This window comes from Brassica rapa, chromosome A06 (assembly GCF_000309985.2).
Source record: "Brassica rapa cultivar Chiifu-401-42 chromosome A06, CAAS_Brap_v3.01, whole genome shotgun sequence".
Taxonomy (NCBI): Eukaryota; Viridiplantae; Streptophyta; class Magnoliopsida; order Brassicales; family Brassicaceae; genus Brassica; species Brassica rapa.
In genome coordinates this window covers 2,753,096-2,780,974 of record NC_024800.2, presented here as the reverse complement: position 1 = coordinate 2,780,974, position 27,879 = coordinate 2,753,096, and the positions used below count along the sequence as shown (strand labels likewise).

The following is a 27,879-nucleotide window of genomic DNA, read 5'->3' as shown; positions in this document are numbered from 1 at the left end:
TTTTTTAAAAAATATATATTTTTATATTTAAAATGAAAAGATATTAAAATATATTATGATTAAATTTTAAAGATTCTATGTGTTATTAGTTTTAATAAAATACATTTAATAAATTTTTAAAGAATAGTCCAAATTAAAAAAATTACATATGAAAAAAGTCGATCTATATTTTAATAGAATTGGTATAATATATTTGTTAAAAACTAAAATATAAATTAAAATGCAAAAATATAAATGGTGAAACTCTATTGGTAAAATAAAAAATAATAAACAAGAAAATATGTTTAACTTGTTAAAAAAAAGAAAAGAATATGTTTAACTTTGTTTTAATATGTGTGTGAAAATCTCAAAACATCAATTATTCATATATATCTATCAGCAGTACCCCGTGTTTCTCTTCTTCTGATTGAATGAGTTGTGCCTCTTCCATCTGATAATCGGATCTCGGTAATGATCTCTTCTTCTTCCTCCGATCCATTCTCCTAGACTTTGATCATCACTCGAATCGCAAGATCAATCTTTTATTTTCTGTTATTCCCTTGCGTCGCTGTGTTATATCGATATTTTATTTATTTATTTTAAAATCCTATCCGATTTACATATATCCTTATAAAGTCCGTAGCCTTAACCTTAACGCTCTGGTTATCTATCTCTTGATTCTCTCTGTAAGTTGAGAGAGTTTTCTAGGGTTTAATAGATTTGAATCTAGAGGGTGTTTTATTATTCCTATGGCTCGATTGATAATTCCTTGTCGAAGTGTGACTGTGGCTAGCTTCAACCTTCTCCCTTTGCTCTCTTCTCATGTGATTACTCTTCAACCTTCTGAACAAGCTAGCTAATTGATTCAGTTTGTTCGAGCTTTGAATACTCGTATAGTTTTGATGATGAAGTTTGCTTTGGTTGTAACAAGTATATTATAAATTCCCCTTAATTTCTTCTCTAATTTTGTCATCTTTTGTAGGCTCCCTTTAGAAGCAGTCCTCTTCCATTACGTAATTCACCAAAAAAGAGACTTGCTCCCTTCCTTACTTCCCAGGTTTCTTTCTTTTATTTCTTCAACTTCTACTTAAATCTAAATTGAGTATAATCTTCAATTTTGCATCATCAGGTTACTTGTTTGACCAAGAATCAGTTTCCATCACACTCTGTTGATGTAACTCTCTCTCTATATCCTTCCCTTATGATAACTAGAATCTAAAATTGTTGCAGCAAATCTAAAATACTTTCTTTGTTTTTATATGTCAGAGATATAAGCAAAGCAGTAGGAGGCTGTTTTGTTCTGTTGTCACTGAATCAGTTCCGGATAAAGTTGAAATGGATGCACCTAAGGAAATATTTCTCAAGGACTACACCAAGCCTGATTACTACTTTGAAACTGTATGCTACCAACCCTTCTTTAATCTCCAAATGAATAGAATCACTATCGTTCTCATGTAAAAGCTTTTTGTTTGTTTAGGTGGATCTGAGCTTCTCTCTAGGTGAAGAGAAAACAATTGTGAGCTCCTTAATCAAGGTTTCCCCTCGAGTTAAAGGTACCTTACTTGTTTTTGACATTAATAGTTTCTTTAAGCTTTGTTTTTACCTCTCTCTTTTTTTCACATCGCATTCTGAACAAGTACTCTGTTGCCCAGGATCCTCTGCTCCCTTGGTCCTGAATGGGCATGACTTGAAGCTACTTTCTGTCAAAGTTGATGGCAAGCTTCTGAAGGTATCCACTTAATGCTTAAACCTGCAGATTTTTTTTTTCTTTTTTTGTATCTCTATGCGCACTCTGGTACTCTAAATACTACCAAATATATTTGTTTGATACTAAAATCAATTCCGTATTATGAAAACTTAATAACTCACTTTTCTTTGCTTACTGGTCTCTCTTTATCTTTGACTAGGAAGGGGATTACCAGTTGGACTCTCGTCATCTCACTCTGCCTTCACTGCCGGCCAAGGAGTCCTTTGTTCTGGAAATTGATACTGAGATATACCCCCACATGAATACTTCACTTGATGTAAACTTTTCTGCATTTGTTCCTTTACTTTTTTTTTCTTCTTCTGTTACTAGAACAATTTTAACCATTCTATGTTTATTCTGTAGGGGCTCTACAAGTCATCTGGGAATTTTTGCACACAATGTGAAGCAGAGGGTTTCCGAAAAATCACATTTTACCAGGTTGGTTGCCACTTCTATATAAAGATGACTCTTGTTGAGATAGTACAATTGATGTTCTTACATAGTGTTCTTAATATGCAATGATTAGGACCGTCCTGACATTATGGCGAAGTACACATGCCGTGTTGAAGCTGACAAGTCACTTTATCCTGTATTGTTGTCCAATGGAAACCTTATTTCCCAAGGAGACATAGAGGTTAGCAACATAGTGACACCTTCTGTCTCACCTTTTGTCTTTGCTGAACGCATATCTCTTCGTTGAAATGTAGGGAGGTCGGCACTTTGCCTTATGGGAGGACCCATTCAAGAAGCCATGCTATCTATTTGCTCTGGTGGCTGGACAGCTAGCCAGCAGAGATGATACATTTACCACACGCTCTGGTAGGGAGGTATCTCTGAAAATCTGGACTCCTGCAGAAGATCTACCAAAGACTGCTCATGCCATGTATTCTCTGAAGGCGGCCATGAAGTGGGATGAAGATGTAAGTACTTTCAAAAGTTCTTTTAAATATTGTATTTGTTAGGGTATTGAATCTGAATATTTTGTGGGTTAACCTTTTCCTCTAGGTGTTTGGCCTTGAGTATGACCTCGATCTCTTCAACATTGTCGCTGTTCCAGATTTTAACATGTATGAACAGATAGTCTTTTACTTTTTCTTATTGTCGAGAGAGTAATCAAACTAATTGATTAATGTTCGCTTTTCAGGGGAGCCATGGAAAACAAGAGTTTGAATGTAATTTGTTTTATAATAATAACGTATCAGTGTTGATATTCTATCTTCTTGATCATGTAAGTATGTCTACCTTGCAGATTTTTAATTCCAAGCTTGTCCTGGCATCTCCAGAAACTGCAACAGATGCAGATTATGCTGCAATTTTGGGAGTTATTGGTCATGAAGTATGTAATCGCGCATTATGCTGTTTATGGAATCTTATACTGTGTATGGTTATTTTCTTAATAAACGTGTCTGTCATTGTTTTATGTGCAGTACTTCCACAATTGGACAGGTAACAGGTCAGTCTCATCTATCCTCTCTTTATTACAAATGATCGGTTCTTGTTGGTTGAATCTTCCAATTTTGCTTATATGCTTGTCTGCACAATAACTTGCACAAGATAGACATTGTTATTATGCGGCCTGGTATATGACTAAACTCTATTTGTGATAATAGGGTGACATGCCGTGACTGGTTCCAACTCAGTCTAAAGGAAGGTCTTACTGTCTTCCGAGATCAGGTACATTTATTCTTCATAATTTTAAGATGCGTATTGCAAAATTTTCTCTATCTAATCATTATACTTCTCAAAATTTTTAAAGGAGTTTTCCTCTGACATGGGAAGCCGTACTGTAAAGCGCATTGCTGATGTTTCAAAGCTCAGGATCTATCAATTCCCCCAGGTACGTAGTCTTGTACTCCTTTAGGCCACTACATGGTTTGTTTCGTTTATTTTAGAGGCCAAATCCTTTGTTGTTTGATTTCCAGGATGCTGGTCCTATGGCACATCCTGTTCGCCCACATTCATACATCAAGGTTAGAGATTCTTGTTACTTATCTTGCCTTGAAAATTATGATGTACATGTTACGTTCGGTGTTGATAAACATGGCTCTTTATCTTTCTCTGACAGATGGACAACTTCTACACAGGCAAGTTTTCTATTTACTCAAGAAGTCTGGGATTCTTTTTCGTTTGGCTGCTCAGTATTGTGTTCCAATCTAACGTGCTTGTGTTTTCGTAACTGTTCTAAACATGGATTACGTGTCCGGCCATCATTCTGCTCACTCAGTGACGGTACGGATCTAAGATTTTAATTTTCATATGCAGTTTCATTTCCTGTCAGTCCCTTATATATTAATTCTGATAATATGATTTGTTTTCTTTTTTTGTTGTCGTTTCAGGTTTATGAAAAGGTTTGGCTCTTCGATAATAATGTTGCTGTTATATGCAGTAAGCAAGAAACCTAAGCTGACTGTACAATCTTTTCTCAGGGAGCTGAGGTTGTGAGGATGTACAAAACTCTACTCGGAAGTGAGGGTTTCCGAAAGGTTGCTTTCCAATACTCTTTTTTTCCCTTTGTGTGAATCCAGTAGTTAGGTCTTTATTACGTGCTCCTTCCGCTTACCTCTCTGTGTGAATATATTACAGGGTATTGATCTCTATTTTCAAAGACATGATGAGCAAGCTGTGACCTGTGAAGACTTCTTTGCTGCTATGCGTGATGCCAACAATGCAGATTTTGCTAATTTCTTGCAATGGTAAGTCATACTTTTATTGTGAAGGTTCTTGTTTTCACACTACTAAGGATGTACAATGTTAATATTTTAGGTATTCTCAAGCTGGAACTCCAGTGGTCAAAGTGGCGTCCTCTTACAATGCTGAAGCTCGTACCTTCTCTTTGAAATTCAGGTTCTGTTCTTATCATGTCTAATCTATTTTTTTTTTTGCCAAATGACTGTTTCTACACCGAACCCTCTACTGAATTTGTTGTTGATACATTGATTTGCTTTGTAATTTATAATTTTTCCCAGTCAGGAGATACCTCCGACTCCGGGACAGCCCACAAAAGAAGCTACATTTATTCCAGTGGTTGTTGGTCTTCTGGACTCAAGTGGGAAAGACATTGCACTCTCCTCTGTTTATCATGATGGTACACGGCAGACCATTTCTAGCAGCAGCACAATACTTCGAGTGACTAAGGTCAGTCATGAATTCCTTAGTGCGTTTTGTAATGTATGTAGTCTACATTACATCGCCCTCCACTCTCCAGTGGTTTCAATTTATTTCCGGACCTTTTCGTACAGAAAGAAGAAGAGTTTGTGTTCTCTGATATAGCTGAAAGACCTGTTCCATCCCTATTTAGAGGATTCAGTGCGCCAGTTCGTGTTGACACTGATCTCTCGGATGATGATCTGTTCTTCCTCCTAGCCCATGATTCAGATGAATTTAATCGGTAATGTGCCTTTCCACAACAAATTTAATTCTTTGTGCTCTTCGATCATTCATGTATTTCTGTATTTTTTAGGTGGGAGGCAGGTCAAGTTCTTGCAAGGAAGCTCATGCTGAACTTAGTTTCTGATTTCCAACAAAACAGACCATTGGCTTTAAACCCAAAATTCATTCAAGGTCTCGGCAGCGTTCTTTCTGACTCGAGCCTGGACAAGGTATGTCTCTACATTCCCTTATGGACCTCCACATAATCAAAACAAGGATACGACTTTGTAATCTTGTATTGTGTAGGAATTTATTGCCAAGGCAATAACATTGCCTGGGGAGGGAGAGATTATGGACATGATGGCCGTGGCAGATCCTGATGCTGTTCATGCTGTTAGAAAGTTTGTTAGAAAGCAGCTTGCGTCTCAACTTAAAACTGAGCTTCTAAAGATAGTATGTCTTCTTCTCTCTACATAGTGAATCTTTTGGGACCACAGTTTTCAACTGTTGTTTTTTTGTGCAGGTTGAGAACAATAGGAGCACAGAGGCTTATGTCTTTGACCACCCAAACATGGCGAGGCGTGCTTTGAAGAACACCGCTCTAGGTTTGCATTTGCTAGTCATTCTTAAGTAAAACGAGCTTCTCTTTACTCAAAGTTACTAATGAAATGAAATAATGCAGCTTATCTTGCATCTCTTGAGGACCCATCATATGTGGAACTTGCATTGAGTGAATACAAGTCGGCCACCAATTTGACCGACCAATTTGCTGCTTTGGCAGCTCTTGCCCAGAACCCGGGTAAAACCCGTGACGACGTCCTTGCTGACTTCTATAACAAGTGGCAGGGCGATTACTTGGTATGGTTCTTAATATCTCACAAGTTACTTCCACTTGCCTCCATACTGAGATTTATCTGGCTTCTTATCTCAGGTTGTTAATAAATGGTTCCTCCTTCAATCGTCATCCGACATTCCCGGCAATGTGGAGAATGTGAAGAAGCTTCTGGATCACCCAGCTTTTGATATGCGCAATCCAAACAAGGTAAGTGAATCAATCAATTTTGCAACTTTCTTTCTCTGTTATATGCTTACAAACAACGATCATTCAGGTTTACTCGCTTATTGGAGGATTCTGCGGTTCTCCAGTGAACTTCCATGCCAAAGATGGATCAGGTTACAAGTTCTTGGGTGACATTGTTGTCCAGTTAGACAAAATCAATCCTCAGGTTTGGCTCCCAAAACTAAACCTGTGTGTTATCTTTTGTTGACAATAAACAAACCTTTACGACTTGCTGTTCTTGTGTCTGAGTCTAGGTTGCTTCTCGTATGGTATCTGCCTTTTCGAGGTGGAAGCGCTACGATGAAACCCGACAAGCTCTGGCCAAGGTAACTGCAAAAAACAGTCTTGTTTCTTTTCTCAAAGACGCAACAAACCATACTAGCTTTTGTTGGCTTTATAATCTATAAGAGAAAAATGTTCAGATGAATCTGTTGTGGTTTGCAGGCGCAGTTGGAAATGATAATGTCAGCTAATGGATTATCTGAAAATGTCTTTGAGATTGCCTCCAAGAGTTTAGCTGCTTGAGAGACATCAAGAATCAAATCCCTTTAAAAGACAATTCTACTCGTAACTATTTAGTTACTGAAACTAGCTCTAAACTATCATATTTTATAGCACTATACCCTGAACTTTTTGGCTTTTTTTTTTTTTTATGTTATGACGCTTCATTCCCAACGATGTTTTTGTTCTATATTAAGGTACGTTAATTAGTTTAATAACATAAATCCCCAATTAAAATTAATCAAAATTGAAAGAATGTACCAATTTGCACCCTATATGTTGTCATATTCTACCTGTTATTATTCTACAAATGTGAACACATTTTTAATGTACCAATTTGCACCGTATATGTTGTCATATAGTGCGATTAGGATGTATATAGGGTGATTAGGTCACTAAAAAAGCGTGATTCTTTTTTATATAAAATTTTAAATAGACCATATATATTTGATTTTAATATTTTCGATATTTTCAGATTAGTTTGTTATTTGTTTATATTAATAATTTAAAATGTGTTGACATTGTATTTTAAATATAGAAGTATTATAGCTTACTAAATTTAACTTATTTTAGAGATGCAATATTTTTAGTTTATTTTAAATGTTTTCTATTTTTTTATAAAACTAAAAATATATTTGTGAAAATGAACATTGGAGAAATATTAACATCTGGTTGTTTAGATGATAATATTATATAAATTTATTATTTTTAATTATGGTAAATACAAAGTTGTATATAAGATAGTACTTATTTAAAATTTTAACTCATTATATTTTTTTGAGGTGAATGTTAGTTTTGGTTTAATATTAGATTATACTTGCAAAATATATGCCTAATAAAAATATATTTTGTTTTTCGTTTAAAATGATATAATCTAATTTATATTTATATTGTAGTTTTCTATGAATTACTTTTAATATTTAGAAGAACATAGAGTATTAATAGTTAGTTAAATGTTAATTAATTAATTAAAAACGATTTTATAATATTAAATTTAATAAATATCAATAAAATTAAAATTTTCAATAGCATAAACTATAAATAACACGGCACACAAATTTTAATTCCTTATAATTTTTATGAGTTAATAAAATAGATACGATCATGATCATATAATGGATATTTGTGAAGGTTATGAACACTCCTTTTGGACAACAAAATATAAAATTGAGAACAAGATCTTGGCGACTTGATCATTATGTGAGAAAAACAATGAGTCCATCAAGAACTACATGACAATAATTTTTGATATGCTTAGTAAGCTCATGGAACACATGACTAATAGGCAATGTGTATAAGCAGCTTTGCTATCACAAAAAAAAAAAATTAGTGTAAAATTGTTTGACGCAATACCTATGCCTTTTCATGATGCATATGTTTGTATCACAAATGGCAGTGTAAAATCAGGTAGTGGTAGTAAGAGCTTGTTTACTCTTGAAAACGCCTCCTCTCCTTCCTCATTCTATGAACATCAACATCTTCATTGTAGATCAATTAATGGCCAATCAAACCATAATCCAGTGACTTTAGGTCTAGTCAGTAATCAAACATCGGATGCAATCTATTACTTGTTAATGAACAGATTCGGGCCGGGACAATGTAATGTTTACAAAAGAATATATTTTATGGCTTTGGCTAATGTACCAATTTTATACAAGATAACATATAATTTATATACATAAATCCTCTAACAATCCGGATCCAAATTTGGAATAGTTTCACATTTGTTTCCTGCTCCTGGCTACCTTTTAAAGCTTTTGAACATGAGATGATATGCTTAGTTCGTTTGATAATCTGTCGCACAACTGCACCAACACAAAAACAATATGATGTGTTATGTCAAGACTAAAGAAAAGATATAGAAAAGTAAAATTTATTTGCTACAAGAATATTTACCTGTTTATATAATAATGAATCACCATGTGTCTTTCTTAGTTCGACCACATTAAGCAAAGGGACTATCCCGAAAACTTCCGCCGTTAATGATAACCCGCTTTGCCCTTTCCCATTACTCTCTTGTTGGATTGCTTTTAACTGAAGCAAGATCAGTTCTCAACTTTAGAAACCACTTAAACTGCTTGCAACAACTCAAGTAGTAGTAGACAAGAGAAAAAGAGATTCTCACCATTGTGTGTTTCCTCTGTACGAAGAAACCCATCTCCATAAGGGTTGTTTTGATTTTCTCCAGCACATCTATGGCTAACCTATTTGATGTGAATCTTATCTGCCTGTCTGATACTTTCTGAAACAGTGCACAAAAAAAAAACTTTATCATGAGCAAAAAAAAACATCTTGAAACAAAGTACATGAGGACAAGATTGAACTGTTACCTCTGTCTCAAACAAACCGGAGAGGTCGAGAAATGATGACATTCCGATCAACTCAAAGGCGTTGATGACGGTTGGAAAATCAGGGCTCTTCTCTTCTTCAGATACCTTCACCATCAGAACCAAAACCACAAGACTCATGAAAAAGGCAATTCACTAAAAGAACATTCAAAAGAACCAATGCAACATTTTCTTACATCTTCTTGGAATGAACATGCATCATTTTCATCGTCGCTACTGGAAGGAGTGTAGTCATGATTGAACCAATCATTGGCCTTAATACCTGCGATTGTTATCCTCGTAATTGGATTTGGATCAAGCATTCTCTTGATCATGGTTTTAGCACCCGGTGATAGCCATCTAGGTATTGGAGGGTCCCCTTTGAATATCTGAAATGGCAACAGCTTTGAGTATATATGTTTCTTCAAACATCTATTGATAAAACACACTTTAACTCAGATAAAAGACTTACAAATTAAAAGTTGGTAAAAAAAAACATTTATATTTAGCAACAAAAAAAAACTATTGAAAACGGAGGGAAGAAATAAAAGAAGTACATTACGGAAAAGAACCGCGAGGTTTGCATCATCAAAAGGGAGACATCCCGTAAGGATAACATACAAGATGACTCCACAGGACCATATATCTGATGCTGCACCATCATAGCCCTTGTTGGCTAGGACCTCAGGTGCGACATAGTTTGGACTTCCACAGGTTGTATGTAGCAACCCATCTTCCTAACATGTCAAAGCCCCCAAAAAATGTTGGACATGTAGATTCATATAATGCTGACGTAAATAGGTTAAGGATATTTGGCAAATTAATACCCTAAAATGCTGAGGTAGAGCACAAATGCCAAAATCGGTGATCTTAATGTGCCCTTTTGCATCAAGAAGAACATTCTCTAGCTGCAGCAAGTGACATTAGATATCAGAACATGTGACCAATAATATTGTGAAAAGTTTAAAACCTTCATGGGTCAAGAAAACTTGTAAACCACCGACCTTGAGATCTCTGTGGAAAACTCCCTTGTTATGACAATAACTGACTCCATCAATCAACTGCTGAAACAGTGTTCGTCCTTCTGTTTCGGAAAGCTTCCCTTTGGAGACCTGAGAATGACCATAGCATAGTTTTGGAAACCAGTCTTGGATTAACTAACAAAACCGTTACGGTAGCAATACGTGAGTCTTACAATTCTGTCAAATAAGTCTCCACCAGTGACACATTCAAGGACCATGTAGATCTTGGTTTTGCTTGCCAGGACCTGCAGGTCGACAATAAGGACTTGGCATATCAATGACATTAAAATATGTTTAGGTATTAAATTAAGAAAAAAACATTGGAAACCATAAATTATCAGGAAATTTTGCATCATCAAGCAAAAATTAGACCAAGTCTATATTGATTCAATGTCCAGAACCAATTATTTAGGTTGCTTGCAAGAAAAGTAATCGTTACTCTCGAAGAATCCACTTTGTTTCTTATTAAAAAAATCGAAGTCAACAAGAACATAATCCATGCAGATACCCATAAGCATTGGAAATATCAAAATGGGTTTCACGAATTTAAATTGTGAAAACGAGTTTTACTGGATTTATTAATTTTTTTATGACATTCCGAAATATGAGGCGGTTCTGAAGATTGTCAATATCATTAATCAAAATGAAATGGTCAATTTTTACGACCTACCTTATAATACCTCACTAGGTTAAGATCCGCGCCTTGCGCGGGATGAACATTATATATATAAATTATTTTATTATTATATGTTTATAACATATTATGAAATAATAAATATATATTGAATAATTAAAAAGTTATTATCTACTACTTATATAATTAAATTGGTGCGAACATATAAATAAATTTTATAAATAAAAAAAAATATTTTTTCTATTTGATATGATATATAATTAAATTTAAATGATAGTAACATATATAAGATATATTTTAATATTAATATTTATTAGATGATGCTTTTTGCTCATATTTTTTTTTTATCGTTTGTATCTGTTATAGCAAAAAGTCTTGATAACAAAATTTTTACTGTGGGATTAGTGGTTTAAGTAATTTATATTATTTCAAAAAATTTAGTTGTCAATATTTTTTCAATTTTTTTTATCAAAAAAATGTTCAAAGTAAATTTCAAAATTAAGATATTTATGTATTTTTATATGGCATATAGTTTAATTTAAAATGATACATATATTTATATATCTTTTATTTTTGATACTTATTAAATGAGACTTTCAACTTATATTATTTTTTAATTATTTGTATCATGTCATAACAAAAGTTTTAAATCATAGATCACAAAATTTGAATGTGAAACTTTTAACAGTTTTAGTAATTTATACTCGTTTTTAAAAATTCAAAATATAATATATAAATAATTTTTTTAATTTTTATTATATGGTTACTATGATTGTTTAATTTATTTTAATAGTTTAAAATTAAACAAATATAATTATAATACACACTTATTTTTATCAAATCTTTATTATTCAAAATAATTAATTGTCATATATACTTTAGCCACATTAGGCAATTCCGTAATCTTATTTAAGGAAATAATGAAACGCATTAATAATGTATTTATTGTGGTTTAATAAAAAGCTTATTATATATTTAGATGGACCAACATATTTCTCTAATGATTCTAAGAATCATTCTAGTGATGACATGTGGCTACAAAAAATGTTGTAATGCTTCTCAAATAATATATAGGGGATTAAATATATCGTCACACAATTAATGACCAAAACTCAAGCGGAAAAGCTATTTCATAAACATAAAATTAATTAATTAATGATACCTTAAGCGTGGCTATTTAGCAACGTGAATGAATAAAGACATTCAGGAGAGAAATTAATAAATAGGAGTACAATCTTTCTGACCACATAGATTACCAAAAAGAAGTTCTGACCATACACACACAAAAAAAAAACTTCTTCACAAGTAAACAAACAAGTTTTAATATTTTCGTCAAAATTTGCTTATTAATAAGAAAACTAATGGAGGGTCGGTTTCGGTAGAGCTATTTATTATAAAACTATACACAATTGGATACCCACTTTTTTTTTTTTTTAAAACGGCTTTCGTATTAAATATTTTTTTTAAAACATACATGCAGCTGGAAGTTAAAATTAAGAAACTAAAAAAAAAAATAAAAACAGAACCAAACCAATCGCATAACCGGGTTACTAAACCGGGAGGAACCTAGAAACCCTAAAGGCCGTGCAAGGCAAAAGTAGTGACAGCCGCCGCCGAATGAAACCCGCCGGAACCTTCCTCCGAAGAGGTGCCACGTCGACTGTGGTTTATCGCCTAAGCCGGAGCACCAAGGTAGAAACACGCCGGAAAATGGAGCATCTGCCGACGGAAAGGAAACCGGAGAAGCAAGGAAGAGATGAAACTCCACCAGACGCAACAGAGGGACACCATCTGGAAAGAAAGCCTGAAAAGAAATAGAAAAGCGCATAAGGGATGAAAAGACCACCAGATCCGGTCGGATTCGCCGGTACGGAGCAAGCGCTTGAAGAGATCTAGACCTCCCCCCGCAACCCACTCGCCTCCACCGCCTCCAACAGCCCACCGTCTCGAGATCAGTTCGCCGTCCTCAAAACGAACATACAAGCCAATAAAGCAAGCCACCGGAGGTCCAAATCTGAAGAAACCCACCACCTCTACGTCAAGCCACCGCCCAAACAGAACCCGAACCACCACGCCTCTTCGCCGGAAAACTCTTCACCGCCGTGGATCTGAGAAAGAGAACCGAGGAGAGCTTGGGGTCCACACGCCAGATCCGACCCCTCAGATCTGGTTCATAAAGCTAGAGCCCCGACCAAAACCCCAGACCACCGCGGAACCACCACCGCCGTGAACACCCCACCTTACTAACAACCGCTCAAGTATACTAAGTCCAAATGAAGACCAGCGAAAGGAGGAGAGGATGAGACGCAGAAAGGGGGCCCTCTCACAGTGAAGACGGTCGAAACCGACCACCGGAGAGGCTACACAAGTTCGCCGGAAATCGCTTTGAAGTTAGAGAGAGAGAAATTTTTAATTTAATAATAATAATAAATAAGTTGCTAATTTTCCAATCGCTTTTATCAATTGGATACCCAGTAATATACACTTCTGGTCGAATTTAGATTTCCTTATGCCATACAGAATTTCAACCATAAAAAAGCATGTTTATCGACAAAAAAAAAACAATTACCTCATGTTATACTACAGTATTTGTTTTGACAGCCATTTTTGTTTTATTAAAGACTGCTATTTAAAATAGAGCCAATTGTGAATATGATTGCCATGTCACTATTCAAATCATCAATATTTTGGGGCCGACCTCATAATTGAATTGGTCAGGTGGTCATCAAATCCATCGTCAAGCCAATTAATCAGCGGAACTCAGGCTTGGAAGGAAATGGATTATACGTTAAGTGTGGCTATTTAGCAACGTGAAAAGAGAGATTACGTGTTTATGAACTGAACTAATAATATATTAGAAAATAGTTATAATTAAAAATCAGATAATCAAAATGACTTTTCAAGAAAGTTACACTTCCACGCAAGCAAACAAAAAAGATTCACAGGTTTCACGTTAAATCATCGTCAAAAGAATTTTAACTATCGTTTTGATAACTGAGAATGTTATTGAATCATTTCGACCATAACTAAGGAATTCAAACACAACTAACCATAACATTATTAATTACCTCATGTAATCTGACGATGTTTGGGTGCTTTAACACTTTCAGTGTACGGATCTCTCTCTTTATCTGACAAAACAGTGATGGATTAAAGATTTGAAATCGACCATTAAAACATATTCTACCTCTCGAAAAAACAAGAAACAAAAGGGAACCTGAAAAGAGACGTTAAGTCGTTTGATACTAGACTTGTCGATGATTTTGACGGCGAAGGATTGGCCTGAAACAGTATCTGTAGCGAGTTTAACTTTTGCAGAGTTGCCTTCCCCAAGAGTCCTCCCAAGCTCGTATTTCCCGACACGCATTCCCTTCGTCACCATTCAAAGTCTCTGATCCGACTAGGTCGTGGGATTGAGCAATGGAGGCTGAGATTGAGCTATGAATCTATGTATGTGGCTCTGTGTATGTATAAATAGAAGAGTGAGATTGAGGAAAAGAAGAAGAAATGGCGGCAGAATATTGGAGAGAAGAACACGCCACTTTTCTCTTGCTTCCTCTTTCCCCCTTCTTCTCTGGCAATTATTCTATTGGTTTATATTCTCTCTTTTTTTTTCGTGGAAAACTCGAAATATCCGTGATTAACAAAAATGGAAACTTCTATGATGATTTTTTTGTAAATAGAATAAACTATCTACGATGTTGTTTTTTATCTACTCCATGACTATTTCATTTCTAGAAAACATGATTAAAAACATTTTCTTTTTTTTTTCATGATTGGTTTTATTTTATAGAAATTAAATGGATTTTTAGAATTTTGGTGGGAATTTAGGATTTTGAAGATTTTGGTGGAGATTATGAAATATTTGAGATTTTTTTAAGAAATTTTAAAAATTATTTAAAATGATATATAATACTTTTCGGAGATTAATCCATTTAACCCAGATGTGTTCCCAACAGCGTCTCTATACACCTATATGTACTAACACCAATATGAATTATCTGTTTTGAAAATTGCCCAATATGCAAAAAAGAAATAAAAAAAATCAATGTTTTCAAGATTTCAAGAATCCTCCGGAAGACAGACACAGTAGCAGAGAAGCTCGGAAGAAGTGCAAGAGTCCAACCTACATATGTTATCCACATAGCTATAGAGTTTCCATTTTGAGTCACATCCTAAGTTCGATTTTCATTTTGTTGCAAAAGTAAAAATAGTATATATACTTGTTATTATTTTCATATTTTGTTTGGCACTGAAATGGGAAAATGATATTGAAAAAGTTTCAGTTTCTTTTTTTTTGTTAAGAATTTTGATTCTAATTTTTTTTTTCATTTCAAATTTTGGTTAAGATACTAAAAAGAATAAAAAGTTATCTTTTAAAACTAACATTTAATTATAAATGATCTCTTAAATCTTTCCAAAACCTATCTAATAGATATTACTGATGAAATCTATAATTTTCAGTAAGCTGAAATTTTAAGGGATGTGGGATGTATACAAATATTTTATCCAATTTGAGGAATTATTACAAATAATTAATCTAATAAACTAATATTTGAAATAATTTGTACAAATATTAAATTAGTAAAGTGATTTGAAAAGAGTCACTCCATTTAAAAATATGTATATTTTAAGGTATAACTAGTAACTATAAAATGGAATTAGTGAAACAAAAAAATGAAATAAAAGGAATCGAGTAAGGAGAAAAATGGAATACATTTCATTCCATTTATTCATGATCAATATTATAATGAAATTATTAGTTTTTGAACATTCTTTATTTTTGGGGAATTAATGGAATGATCATTCTATTTTTTGTTATCAAATTAATGAGCATTCTATTTTATTCATTCCAAATGGTATTAAAATTATTGAATGAAAGGAATATAGCATTCGACATTATTACATTCTAAAAATTGATAATCCCGTTATAGTCTTAGAATTTTCGCACATATTAAAAAAATATTAAATTTTGATTACCGATAGGTTTTTATTTGTAATCAACTATTCTCTACAATTTTTAACCAATAAAATTTCAATAAATACAATTATTTTTTCTTAAGTTTACAATTTACTGTCAAAAATGTATTTTGTTGAAACAACTATTTTTTACTTAATATGAATCTTTTTCAAATGTAAAGAGTATAAAATCTTGTCGGACACCTAATTCAATAAACTCTCTTAGTTAATCACAATTGGTTTACAGTGCAATATGTGATAAGGTTTTGCTTAAACATTTTTTAATAAATAGTGTTACTATATACTATCATTATCATATAATGGATAGTTGTGAAGGTCATGAACACTCATTTTGGACAATAAAATACAAAGTTGAGAACAACCAAGAGCTTGTTGGCGACTTGATCATTTTGTGAGAAGAACAATTGAGTCCATCAAAAACTACATGACAATAATTTTTGATATGCTTAGTAAGTTCATGAAACACATGACTAGTAGGCAATGTGTATAGCAGTTTTGCTATCACAAAAAAAAAACTAAGTGTAAAATTGTTTGTTACGCAACACCTATGCCTTCTCATGATGCATATGTTTGTATCATAAATGACAGTGTAGAATAAGGTAGTGGTAGTAATATCTTGTTTTAGTCTTCAAAACGCCTCCTCTCCTTCCTCATTCTATGAACATCAACATCTTCATTGTAGATCAATTAATGGCCAATTAATCAAACCATAATCCAGTGAGTTTTAGGCCTAATCAGTAATCAAGCATCGGATGCAATCTATTACTTGCTAATGAACAGATTCGGAGACAATGTAATGTTTACAAAAGAATATACTTTATGGCTTTGGCTAATGTACCAATTTTACACAAGATAGTATATAATTTATATACATTTTTTAAATAATTTATATACATAAATCCTCTATCATATATAATTTATATACATAAATCCTCTATCATTCCGGATGCAAATTTGGAATAGTTTCACATTTGTTTCCTGCTCCTGGCTACCTTTTAAAGCTTTTGAACATGAGATGATGTGCTTAATTCGTTTGATAATCTGTCGCACAACTGCACCAACACAAAAACAAATATGATGTTTTATGTCAAGACTAAAGAAAAGATATAGAGATGTAAAATTTATTTTCTACAAGAATATATACCTGTTTATATAATAATGAATCACCATGTGTCTTTCTTAGTTCGACCACATTAAGCAACGGGATGATCTCGAAAACCTCTGCCGTTAATGACAACCCGCTTTGCCCTTTTCGACTACTCTCTTGTTGGATTGCTTTTAACTGAAGCAAGATCAGTTCTCAACTTTAGAAACCACTTAAACTGCTTCCAACAACTCAAGTAGTAGTAGAAAAGAGCAAAAGAGATTCTCACCATTGTGTGTTTCTTCTGCACGGAGAAACCCATCTCCATAAGGGTTGTTTTGATCTTCTCCAGCACATCTATGGCGAACCTATTTGATGTGAATCTTATCTGCCTGTCTAATACTTTCTGAACCAGTGCATAGAAAAAAACCACTTTATCATGAGCAAAAAAAACATCTTGAAACAAAGTACATGAGGACAATAATGTACCATTTACCTCTGTCTCAAACAAACCGGAGAGGTCGAGAAATGATGACATTCCGATCAACTCAAAGGCGTTGATGACGGTTGGAAAATCAGGGCTCTTCTCCTCTTCAGATACCTTCACCATCAGAACCAAAACCACAAGACTCATGAAAAAAGCAATTCACTAAAACATTCAAAAGAACCAATGCAACATTTTCTTACATCTTCTTGGAATGAACATGCATCATTTTCATCGTCGCTACTGGAAGGAGTGTAGTCATGATTGAACCAATCATTGGCCTTAATACCTGCGATTGTTATCCTCGTAATTGGATTTGGATCAAGCATTCTCTTAATCATGGTTTTAGCACCCGGTGATAGCCATCTAGGTATTGGAGGGTCCCCTTTGAATATCTGAAATGGCAACAGCTTTGAGTATGTTTCTTCAAACATATACTATTTGATAAAACACACACTTTGACTCGATAAAAGATTTTAAAATTGGTAAAAAACATCATTTATAATTAGCAAAAAAAAAAAAAACTATTGAAAACGGAGGGAAGAAATAAAAGAAGTACATTACGGCAAAGAACAGCCAGGTTTGCATCATCAAAAGGGAGACATCCCGTAAGGATAACATACAAGATGACTCCACATGACCATATATCTGATGCTGCACCATCATAGCCCTTGTTGGCTAGGACCTCAGGTGCGACATAGTTTGGACTTCCACAGGTTGTATGTAGCAACCCATCTTCCTAACATGTCAAAGCCCAAAAACAAATGTTGGACACATAGTTTCCTTTTCTGCTAATGTATATAGGTTTAAGATATTTGGCAAATACCCTAAAATGCTGAGGTAGAGCACTAAGGCCAAAATCAGTGATCTTAATGTCTCCCTTTGCATCAAGAAGAACATTCTCTAGCTGCAGCAAGTGACATTCAATATCGGATCATGTGACCAATAATACTGGCAAAGTTTAAAGCCTTCATGGGTCAAGAAAACTTGTAAACCACCGACCTTGAGGTCTCTGTGGAAAACTCCCTTGTTATGACAATAGCTGACTCCATCAATCAACTGCTGAAACAATGTTCGTCCTTCTGTTTCCGAAAGCTTTCCTCTGGAGACCTGAGAATGATCAGAGCATATTTTTGGAAACCAACCTTTTTGTTAACTAACAACACTGTAAGCGTAGCATGTACATGAATCTTACAACTCTGTCAAATAAGTCTCCTCCAGTGACACATTCAAGGACCATGTAAATCTTGGTTTTGCTAGCCAAAACCTGCAAGTCGATTATCAACGACATTAAAATCTGTTTAGGGATTTAATAAACCCTAAATTATCAGGAAATTTCCCATCTTCAAGCGAAAATGTAGACCAATTCAATGTTGATTCAACGTCAAAACCAAACTATTCGAAGTGCATATCTGGGTTGCTTGCAATAAAAGTATTGGATATACTTGCTTATTTAAAAAATGAAGTCAATAAGAATAATCCATGCGAATACCCATAAGTATTGGATATATCAAAGTGGGTTTCATGTAATTAAAATGTGAAAATGAGTTTTACTGGGTTTACTAAATTCATAGTATTTAAAATGCAAAATATGAGGCAGTTGTCATAATTGTCAACTAGAGCTTGACCCGCACGCCCGTGCGGGTGTTAAGTGTTTTTATATATGTTTTTTGTTTTCTATATGAACATCCCACACCATTTTATAATACAATTGTATCACCATATTAATTTTATTTTTTTATAAATTTTTATTTGTTTTCCATTTTAAGTCTTCTATTTTTTTTTTAAAGTACATATTGAAATGTTAATTGTTTAGTAAATGATAATATGCTATCAATTTTAACGATTTTATAAACAAAATCTATATCTATAATTATTGTGAATTTTTTGTTTGTACCTAAATAAAGAAGAAATATTTTTTTAACAATATATAATATAATATTGAGAAATTCCTTGGGATAGACCTGAAATTTTTTTTGTCACAAATATAGACCTTAAAAATAAAAATGATCAAAATAGACTTAAATATTTTATCAAAAGAAGTAAATATACACTTATACCCCTAGGGTTAATTAATCTAGACATTAGAGTTTAGAGTTAAGGGGTGGAATTTAGGGTTTAGGGTTTAAGGTTTACGGTTTAGGATTTAGAGTTTAGGGTTTAGAGTTGAAGAGTGGAGTTTTGGGGATATGATTTCAATTTTTTTTTAATTTAAAATTTTCAAAATAAAAAATGCTATTTTGGTCATTTTAGTTTTTGAGGTCTATTTTGTGACAAAAATTTAAAAAATCTATTTGAAAGAATTGCCCTAATATATTTTCTTAATCATTTTTCTAAAGAAAATTATAATCACAATTTTCATTAATGAAAATAAAATTAAGATTATGATTTGGGCTGAGGTATAACGTTATTTGGGCTCAAAAAAATTGTTTGATGTGTCAAAAACCCCATTAGATTTTTCTTTTTTTTGGGAACAAACAAACAGTTTTGTGTCACCGACGGAAGGAAACAGACTTATTTTTCGATCAAAACAAAGCTAAGATCCAGACCACATGTTCTTATGTTTCTGGATCAAAACTAAGAATATGTATGCAGATCGTAAGTGAAAAACTGTACATATAAAGCTTCTGATTTTGAGGATATTAAGGTTTTGTTTTATTTCTTAGATATTGATTGTTGTCGATTTACATCATGTAGAACGGGAGCACGGGTCAAGCTAAGAAGCTTACTATAGAAGATCTGTTTATGAGAACTCATGCCCTAACACACCGGCTTTGGAGGAGAAGACGAACAGAGAACATCGAAGAGGATTTGAGATAGTCGGAGTCTACATGGAAAGTATTTTTCTTAATTATTCAATTACTTATAGAATTTGGTAGCTGTATAGTCATGTGGTGATGATGTTTGTTGTCAAATTTCATTTTGTGTGTTTGCTAATTCAGCTATTGGAGCGCTTTAGAACTGTCCATCCGCGGGCACGCTGATAATTTACTGATTTTAGTTATTTATTTCTTCAGTTGCTTTGTGTGTATATTAATTGGAATTGGTATATCAGCTTCTCCAGAAGTGCTGCAAACATAGAAGTAGTTTTTTGGAGCTGTAGTGGAGTTGATAGATCGAGAATAATTATTAGAGGAGTTTGATGAGGTTGCTTTTACAGAGCATCGCGTCTTTGGCAAGCCAGTGGAGGAGGAAGACAATTATTTTCATGGGAAGAGCACTGTTGAAAAGAAGTAAGTACGGCTGGTTTTTAATATGTGTATTTTCTTATTTATCAGAGTTTCAGAGATTACTCCATGAAAATGGACCACAAATTTGTACTTTTCTAGTGTGTTGAGCGGTTGTTGTTTTTTTGTTTATAATGAGAACATGTGGGCGAAGAAACAACCACAAGCTGAGCAGAAAGAAGTTACTCTCCCACTCTGAGCAAGAGAAAGTAAACAACAACTTACGGTTAGTAACTATTATTACTTAATTGATATGAAAGCAATGTAGTATCATGTAGATTTAGGAATAAGATTGAACTATTGCCTTACATAGTTACATAGTTACATAGTACTTACTATATGGCTTTAGTATTGATTGAATAATGATGCATATCTGAATTCTTGTGAATGAATGTGTTATAAATAACAAAGAAGTTATAACACTTAAAGAAAAACAGTAATCTGTCTAAAATAAAAGCAAATCAATACTTGTTAGAACTCAATAAAAACACTTTAAAACTAATTCGCCATTCGTCTTTGAATGGCTTGAGATCATTGATAAGAACTATTTTTCTTGCGCCAGACATGTTTATTTTCTGAGATGTGTATGGATGTTAGGAACGTCTTAGACTCGGTATATATAGATAGGTGAAAGAATGTTGGTTAAGAGGAGTTATGGCGTGCATAGATTTTGTGCGGATATTCTCTGCATTAAATTTTTTTAAACTAAATCATATCTTTTGAAAATATATGGGAATGATTTGTAAATATTGTTATGAATGTTTGTGCAGATTATGGTAACAAATTCGAAAGGCATCCGACGGAAATTAAGAGGAAAGATAACAGAGCTAAAAGATATCTACCTTGGAGAAAAAAAAAGACGTGGAAAAAAATCTTCCTATGAATAATTACGTAATATATGGGACTGATTTCTATATATTGCTAAGATTGCATGCGAGATTTTAGGTTGTAGCATCTTTTTTAAAAATTAATTGGGTTAATTAAACCAGATGGTTTAGAAGATTAACGGGACAGGATAAGAAACATTGGTTAAAGCCTTACGTTAATGAAATTACTAAAAGACCAATAATTATCCAAGTTTCCAAACAATTTTCTTTAAGATTACTATTCATGTTTCCAAACAATTTCAATGTGTACTTCAGTTTTAATAATATAGATATCACTAATCAAAATTCAAAACCAAATGGTCAAATTTTTGGACCCACCTCATAATACGTCATTAAATTATGTGGTCACACAACTAATGACCAAAACTCACGAGTAAGAGCTATTTCATAAACACAAAATTAATTAATTAATGATACCTTAGGCGTGGCTATTTAGCAACGTGAATGAGTGAAGACATTCATGAAAGAAATTAATTAAAAACAGTCTATATTCAACTAATCAAAACGACTTTTGTGATACTTCTTCACAAGTTCTGACCACACAAAATACGTAAAAAAAGTTCTGACCACACACAAAAAAAAAGAAAATACGAAAAAAAGTAAGCAAAATTAGCTCATTAATAACAAAAATAATTAATGTAGGGTCGGTTTCGGTACAGCCATACATTATACTCCCTCTGTTTTTAATTGTAGGTAGTTCTAGCAAAAAAAGTTTGTTTCATAATATAAGTAGTTTACATATTTCAATGTACTTTTTCATTTATTGGATAATGTGTGACCAATGAAATAAAGTTAAATATTTTCTAATTGGTTGAATTAATTGATTAAATGATTTGTTTAAAAAAATAACAACTTTCTAAATATGTGTGCTTTTAAGCAAAACTACTTACAATAATAAACAGAGGGAGTAGTATGGTTTAAATTATACACAAAATTTGATACCCAGTTAATATACACTTCTGATCGAATTTAGATTTCCTTGAGCATATTGTATAAAATAATATATTCCATGATACAGATTACAACCACAAGATATGATCCTTATCCATACAATTACCTCATGTAATCCTACTACAGTATTTGAATCTTTTTTGACAAGCATTTTTGGTTTTATTAAGACTGCTATTTAGAATAGAGACAACTGTGAGTATGATTGCCATGTCATTATTCAAATCATCACTATATTGGGACCGACCTCATAATTAAACTGGTCAGGTGGTCATCAAATCCATCGTCAACCAATTAATGATCGGGAGTAGATTATACGTAAGTGTGGCTATTTAGCAACGTGAAAGGAGAGATTACGTGTTTATGAACTAATACATTAGAAAAGTAGCTATAATTAAATAAAAAATAAAAATGACTTTATAAGAAAGTTACACTTCCACGCAAGCAAACAAGAACAAAAAAATGTTTCACAGGTTTCATGTTAAATCGTCATCAAAAGAATTCTAACGATCTTTTTGATAATTGGGAGATCGTTACTGAAATCATCTCTACCATAACAATTAGATAACCGTAACATTATTGCAACGATTAGTTAATTTAATTACCTCATGTAATCTGACAATATTTGGATGCTTTAACACTTTCAGTGTCCGGATCTCTCTCTTAATCTGACAAAGTCGAGAGATGATAAAGACTTGTAACTTGTAAGATACCATTAAACCAGTTCTCGCAAAGTGAAGAAAAAGACAAAAAGCGAACCTGAAAAGAGACGTTAAGGCGTTTGATACTAGATTTGTCGATGATTTTGACGGCGAATGATTGGCCTGAAACCGTATCTGTAGCGAGTTTGACTTTGGCAGAGTTGCCTTCTCCAAGAGTCCTCCCAAGCTCGTATTTCCCGACACGCATTCCCTTCGTCACCATCCAAGAATCTATGATTAGGTCGTTGGATTGAGCCAAAGGAGGCTGAGATTTAGCTATGAATCTATGGCTATGGCTCTATGTTTATATAGAAGACTGAGATTTGAGGAGGAGAACAAGAAGTGGCGGCAGAGTATTGGAGAGATGAACACGCCACTTCCCTTTTGCTTCCTCCTTCTCCCTTCTTCTCTGGCAATTATTCTATTGGTTTATATTCTCTCTCTTTTTTTCTTGTAAACCCCGGGATATCCGTGATTAACAAAGATGGAAACTTCTATGATGATTTTTTTTTTTAAACAAATAAACTATATATGCTGTTTGCCTATTTTATTTTGTTTTATTATTCATGTGTTGTGTTATCTTCACGTTTCCCTACAAGTGCTCCTCTTACCTGTTTGGGGAGTTACTTGATACGTGTTTGCAATTGGAATAAAAAGTCCAGCGTTAAAAAAAAAAACTATATATGCTGTTTTTTTTATCTTTATATTATCTGCTACATAACTATTTCATTTCTAGAAACACATGACTAGTAAAAACATTTTTGTTTTATCCAATGATTGACTTTTAGATTTTCAGATTAATTTGTTTCCATCAATGCAATGTGTAATACTCCCTCTGTTTTTTTATATATGACGTTTTAGAAGAATTTTTTTGTTCCAAATTATTTGACGTTTTCAATTTTCTATGTAAAATTTATTACTAATTAATGCTAGATGACCAATGATATTATAGTTTCTATTTTATTATTGGTTAAATTATGGTTAGGTAAACAATTAATGATGTTTTTTGTTTAGAAATTAAATGTTTCTTAATCTATGTGCACAATCTTAAAGCGTCATATATAAAAAACGGAACGGAGGGAGTAATGTTTTTGTGGTAACATATTTATTGGATTATAAACCTGTTTACTAGACATTACTATAAATAGCTCTCAAATGTAAATGATGTTTGTTATGATGAGATCAATAAAATCTGTAACAAACTTTGTCTTCAACCTCTGAGCTCAAGCTCGGTTTCTCTAATTCTAATATGGTATAAGAGTTTTTGCTCGTATCTTCAGCTTTCTTCTGTTTAATCAGAGTGCAGATTTAAGCTCATTGTCATCAATATTTATCGTTTCAAGCTTTCGATCTCCCAAATTCGGTTCGAATCGCGGTTTTTCGATTGCATCTTCTTCTCGTCTTCAATATGCCGATCTCGTATGCGAATGCAGTTACGCCGACTCCATCGTCAGCATCGACACCTATTCTGCAAGGAAGATCCGATGCGACGGCCTTTCTTCAAGATCCGAACCCAAGTCCCTTATACGTTCACAGTACCAGATCACGCTGGTATTGCTCTTGCCTCTGGAAAAACTTACTAGCTTAGGGAACTTCAATACTCGGCGTAGATCTATGATGATGACGTTAGGAGCTAGGAACAAAGTAGTTTCCATTGATGGAACCTTTCCTGTGCTAGAGAAATCTCATCTTGATTATGCATTTTGGTTTTTTTTTCCCAATATCTTAGTATCTACTTGGATTGTCAATGATGTTGACAAATCTATTGCGAAGAGCATCATGTATCTTGGTACAGCAAGACAAATGTGGTTAGACATTCATGATCAATTCAATTCAAGCAGAGTAATGGACCGAGGACTGCATACTTCAAACAACAAAGATTTGCGGGGACTCAAGGTTCACAAAATGTTAATGAGTATTACACTAAGCTCAAGCAACTTTGGGAAGAGCTTAAGAATCATGAAACTCCTTATACATGTTGTTGTGGTCGTGAGAATTGTGAGAGTTAAAAAAGATTGATGGAAGGTGATGAACAATATCGAGTGTTAAAGTTCTTAATGAGGCTTAGTTATACTTATACAACAACTCGAGGTCAAATCTTAATGATGGAGCCGCAACCTTCTGTCACCAAGGTTTTCAATTTGGTTTCTCAGGAAAAGAGACAATGGTCTATGAAGCATGATCAGGCTACGAGTGCTGTTGCATTTCAAGCATCACAAGTTAATCAACAATCTGACTCGGTTATTGCAGCAGATTATGGTGTTTATAATAAGCAGAAGAATCGTCCTATCTACTCTCACTGCGGCATTGCTTGTCACACTGACAACAGATGCTACAAACTACATGGATATCCAACCTCATGGTAATGGTTATAAGCCGCAATACCAGTCAGACAACAATTCCAACTCTGCTAACAAGAATGATTCTTAAAATTCGAAGAAAGAGAATGTTGCTTCTATGGTTATTACTGAACCTCAGAGTAATCCCACAAACAATCAACAGAATGTGAGTGTGGACAGTCTCACATCATATCAAATCCATCAGATTCTTGGTGGTCTGAACATCAACTCCAACGTTCAGAAAAACAAAATCGGACCAACGCTGAAAATATATAAAATAATCCACTTCAAAAGACTAGAGTTACATAACATAAATCAGTATACATATTTTAAAAATAAGAAGAACGCATAATAAATTGTGGAGTTAGATTTATGACGACATATTATTTCATAAATTCAAATTTTAAGATGGAGATATTTAGGAAAAACACTGTTATATTTAGTACTAAAAAATATTGATGGAAAATGTCAATTTATATTTGAAAATATAAAATAGTGTTGGTTCGTGAGTATAAGTCATAATTTTCAATAAATTATATTTTTTAATAAAAAAGACACATATTTTGACTTTAAATTCTTTTAAAATATAATAAATAGAAATATATAACCACATGACAAAAGTAACATCATTAAAAATTATGCAGTTTATAAAAAAAACACACACTTGGACATTTTAAGTAAATTATTAGTATTACCTATTATTAATAGAAATAATATAAATGAGAAAATTAAAAAAAATACAGAGAACTAAAATTTAATATAGAAGAAACATTATTTTATATTTTTATGTTTTATTTCTTTAGTTAAAAAATGTTTTTTAATAATAAAAGCATTTGTTAATACATTTGATATATTCAACTACCATGTGAATACAATAAATAGAAATTTATTTATTTTTATAAAATTATGTAAAATAAATATTAAATGTGTTTGTAACTATTCAAAAAAAAATTTTAAATTGATTTTTATTTTTTAATCTAATACACGAATTACAAAGAATTTGCTAACTTTTCGGTTATTCTGATTGTTGTATTTGACATGGTATACTTATTCAGCCTTATTTAAAGTAAATATTTACAATTGAATGACTTTGAAATATTTATTACTATTTGTTGACTTACAGTTCCAAACTTTTTACTTGAATTGTGGAAAACATTTACTAAAATATTGCACATAATATCTTCTGCTAGTTCTATAAGCAGGTAATTGCACATATTTTTTCATCATTTTAATAAATTTGTGAAATATTTACAGCGAAAAACTTATGGACATGGACTATTTATATATTTTAAAAGATTTATACAAAAAGTCACGAATTTTGGATTTGAGATATTTATTTTAAGTTAGTATCTATACAATATATTTTAAATAGAAATATCATGGAAAATATACTCTATTGAATAATAAAAAGAAATATAATTATAGAAAAACACTTATTGAGATATTTTAACAATTAAAAATTATCTTTTATGATGAGAAGACACAACTCTTAAAACTAACAATTGTGGAAAGAAAATTATTGAGATATTTTAACTACTTTTAAAACTATTTTATTTTTATAATAAAAAGACATAACTCTTTCAGTTTTTGAGAAAAGACACAAAATATTAAAAATTAATACATTTCAATTTTTTTAATGAAATCACAACTTTTAAACATTAGTTGAGATTCCTATTATTAATAATATTAATTGTTACATATTATATATATTAGATTAATTGTCTGCAAAGTAATTTTAAATTTATTAAATGTATATATTTAAACATGTTTGAGTTTTTACAATTTTAAACTATTAATATATGTTAAACTATATTTTTAAACATAAAATTATATTTGAAGTATATTTATGTTCTTTTAAAAAAAATTAGTAAATATTAGTGTATACTTATATTTCATGTAAAATCATATATCCGTCTAGCTCTGTTAGGCGTCCGCATATATGGTTAGTCGCTAAATACTTATCTACCGCCAAACGAACATCTAGCACATTTTAGAATACTGATTGAAAATAAGTCCCGCGTGTACCCACCTAGTAAAAGTTAAAAATATATGCTCATTTGCATGGAACACTTGCTTCACATGTGTTTAAAAATAAAAATTGACGCTTTTTTTACTACAGTTATAATCAATTTGAGCATACGAATCTTACAAGGTGCAGGTACATATCTAAGATATGAGAATCAAATTTACAAAAGCCTCGAAAGTGGGTAATCTTTAAGTAGTTTCCTTTATGACAGTGTCCTTCTCTTTCTGCAGGGTCCACAGCACTTCTTCCAACATTTGTTTTTTACACCATTCAGAAAGGGAGCCTAATGATTCACATAGTCGGTTTTGTAACTGATGCTTTGTTTTCAGTGCTATAAAGTGTTTTTCAACTTAGTCGGTTTTGAAACTGATGCTTTGTTTTTTTTTTCTTTTTTTTTGAAAAAGGGCTTTCTAGCTGATACTTTGTTTTTCATGCTATAAATCTTTTTAACCATCACTGGGAAAAACAACAAGAACCACTAGAATATGACATTTAAGCTTTAACCTCAATTTTAACTAAAAAGCCAAATGATTTTTTTTGACCCATGATGACTCGGTTTTGTAA

The 27,879-nt window shown here is 32.7% G+C and overlaps 3 protein-coding genes and 1 long non-coding RNA gene across 9 annotated transcripts; 2 read left to right on the top strand and 2 right to left on the bottom strand.

Moving 5' to 3' along the window:
* Positions 1 to 300: 300 nt before the first annotated feature.
* LOC103871487 (puromycin-sensitive aminopeptidase) lies at positions 301 to 6,874 on the top strand. 3 transcript variants are annotated; one of them, XM_009149736.3, is made up of 33 exons: positions 301 to 447; positions 962 to 1,036; positions 1,109 to 1,153; positions 1,246 to 1,377; positions 1,457 to 1,532; positions 1,632 to 1,708; positions 1,887 to 2,003; positions 2,090 to 2,164; positions 2,253 to 2,360; positions 2,434 to 2,646; positions 2,732 to 2,793; positions 2,871 to 2,898; positions 2,976 to 3,062; positions 3,154 to 3,179; positions 3,337 to 3,400; positions 3,483 to 3,563; positions 3,649 to 3,696; positions 3,792 to 3,810; positions 3,951 to 3,955; positions 4,063 to 4,074; positions 4,153 to 4,209; positions 4,310 to 4,419; positions 4,490 to 4,570; positions 4,693 to 4,861; positions 4,966 to 5,114; positions 5,187 to 5,325; positions 5,402 to 5,548; positions 5,619 to 5,700; positions 5,778 to 5,953; positions 6,027 to 6,137; positions 6,205 to 6,321; positions 6,410 to 6,481; positions 6,600 to 6,874. In XM_009149736.3, exons 4-33 carry the CDS (start codon positions 1,315 to 1,317, stop codon positions 6,678 to 6,680), a joined length of 2,652 nt encoding a protein of 883 aa, XP_009147984.2. In that variant the 5' UTR covers positions 301 to 447; positions 962 to 1,036; positions 1,109 to 1,153; positions 1,246 to 1,314; the 3' UTR covers positions 6,681 to 6,874. The 3 variants fall into 3 exon arrangements, with proteins under 3 accessions (XP_009147984.2, XP_009147985.2, XP_009147982.2); XM_009149734.3 differs by lacking the exon at positions 301 to 447 and adding an exon at positions 560 to 803 and having other exon boundaries at positions 6,600 to 6,865; XM_009149737.3 differs by lacking the exon at positions 1,109 to 1,153 and having other exon boundaries at positions 302 to 447; positions 1,298 to 1,377; positions 6,600 to 6,865.
* LOC103871483 (CBL-interacting serine/threonine-protein kinase 17-like) lies at positions 6,794 to 16,131 on the bottom strand. The gene is made up of 11 exons (XM_009149732.3): positions 13,857 to 16,131; positions 13,708 to 13,770; positions 10,179 to 10,250; positions 9,988 to 10,095; positions 9,811 to 9,891; positions 9,541 to 9,720; positions 9,181 to 9,372; positions 8,987 to 9,091; positions 8,782 to 8,898; positions 8,553 to 8,690; positions 6,794 to 8,461 (listed from the first exon to the last, which is right to left on the bottom strand). The coding sequence occupies exons 1-11, from the start codon at positions 14,019 to 14,021 to the stop codon at positions 8,405 to 8,407; spliced, it is 1,278 nt and encodes a 425-aa protein (XP_009147980.1). The 5' UTR covers positions 14,022 to 16,131; the 3' UTR covers positions 6,794 to 8,404.
* Positions 16,132 to 16,357: 226 nt separating this feature from the next.
* Positions 16,358 to 27,865, bottom strand: LOC103871486 (CBL-interacting serine/threonine-protein kinase 17). Of its 2 annotated transcripts, XR_004448285.1 has the most exons (12): positions 23,009 to 27,865; positions 22,855 to 22,917; positions 18,383 to 18,454; positions 18,190 to 18,297; positions 18,014 to 18,094; positions 17,747 to 17,926; positions 17,391 to 17,582; positions 17,200 to 17,304; positions 16,993 to 17,109; positions 16,764 to 16,901; positions 16,552 to 16,671; positions 16,358 to 16,520 (listed from the first exon to the last, which is right to left on the bottom strand). XR_004448285.1 is itself a non-coding variant. In XM_009149733.3 (11 exons), exons 1-11 carry the CDS (start codon positions 23,171 to 23,173, stop codon positions 16,615 to 16,617), a joined length of 1,278 nt encoding a protein of 425 aa, XP_009147981.1. In that variant the 5' UTR covers positions 23,174 to 27,865; the 3' UTR covers positions 16,414 to 16,614. The 2 variants fall into 2 exon arrangements, 1 of the variants encoding a protein (XP_009147981.1); XM_009149733.3 differs by having other exon boundaries at positions 16,414 to 16,671.
* Positions 19,397 to 21,480, top strand: LOC103871485. Of its 3 annotated transcripts, none has more exons than XR_633543.3 (4): positions 19,397 to 19,785; positions 19,885 to 20,420; positions 20,554 to 20,640; positions 21,185 to 21,480. It is a non-coding gene; the product is annotated as an uncharacterized LOC103871485 (long non-coding RNA). The 3 variants fall into 3 exon arrangements; XR_004448287.1 differs by having other exon boundaries at positions 19,398 to 19,785; positions 19,885 to 20,025; positions 20,348 to 20,640; XR_004448286.1 differs by having other exon boundaries at positions 19,885 to 20,640.
* Positions 27,866 to 27,879: the final 14 nt, after the last annotated feature.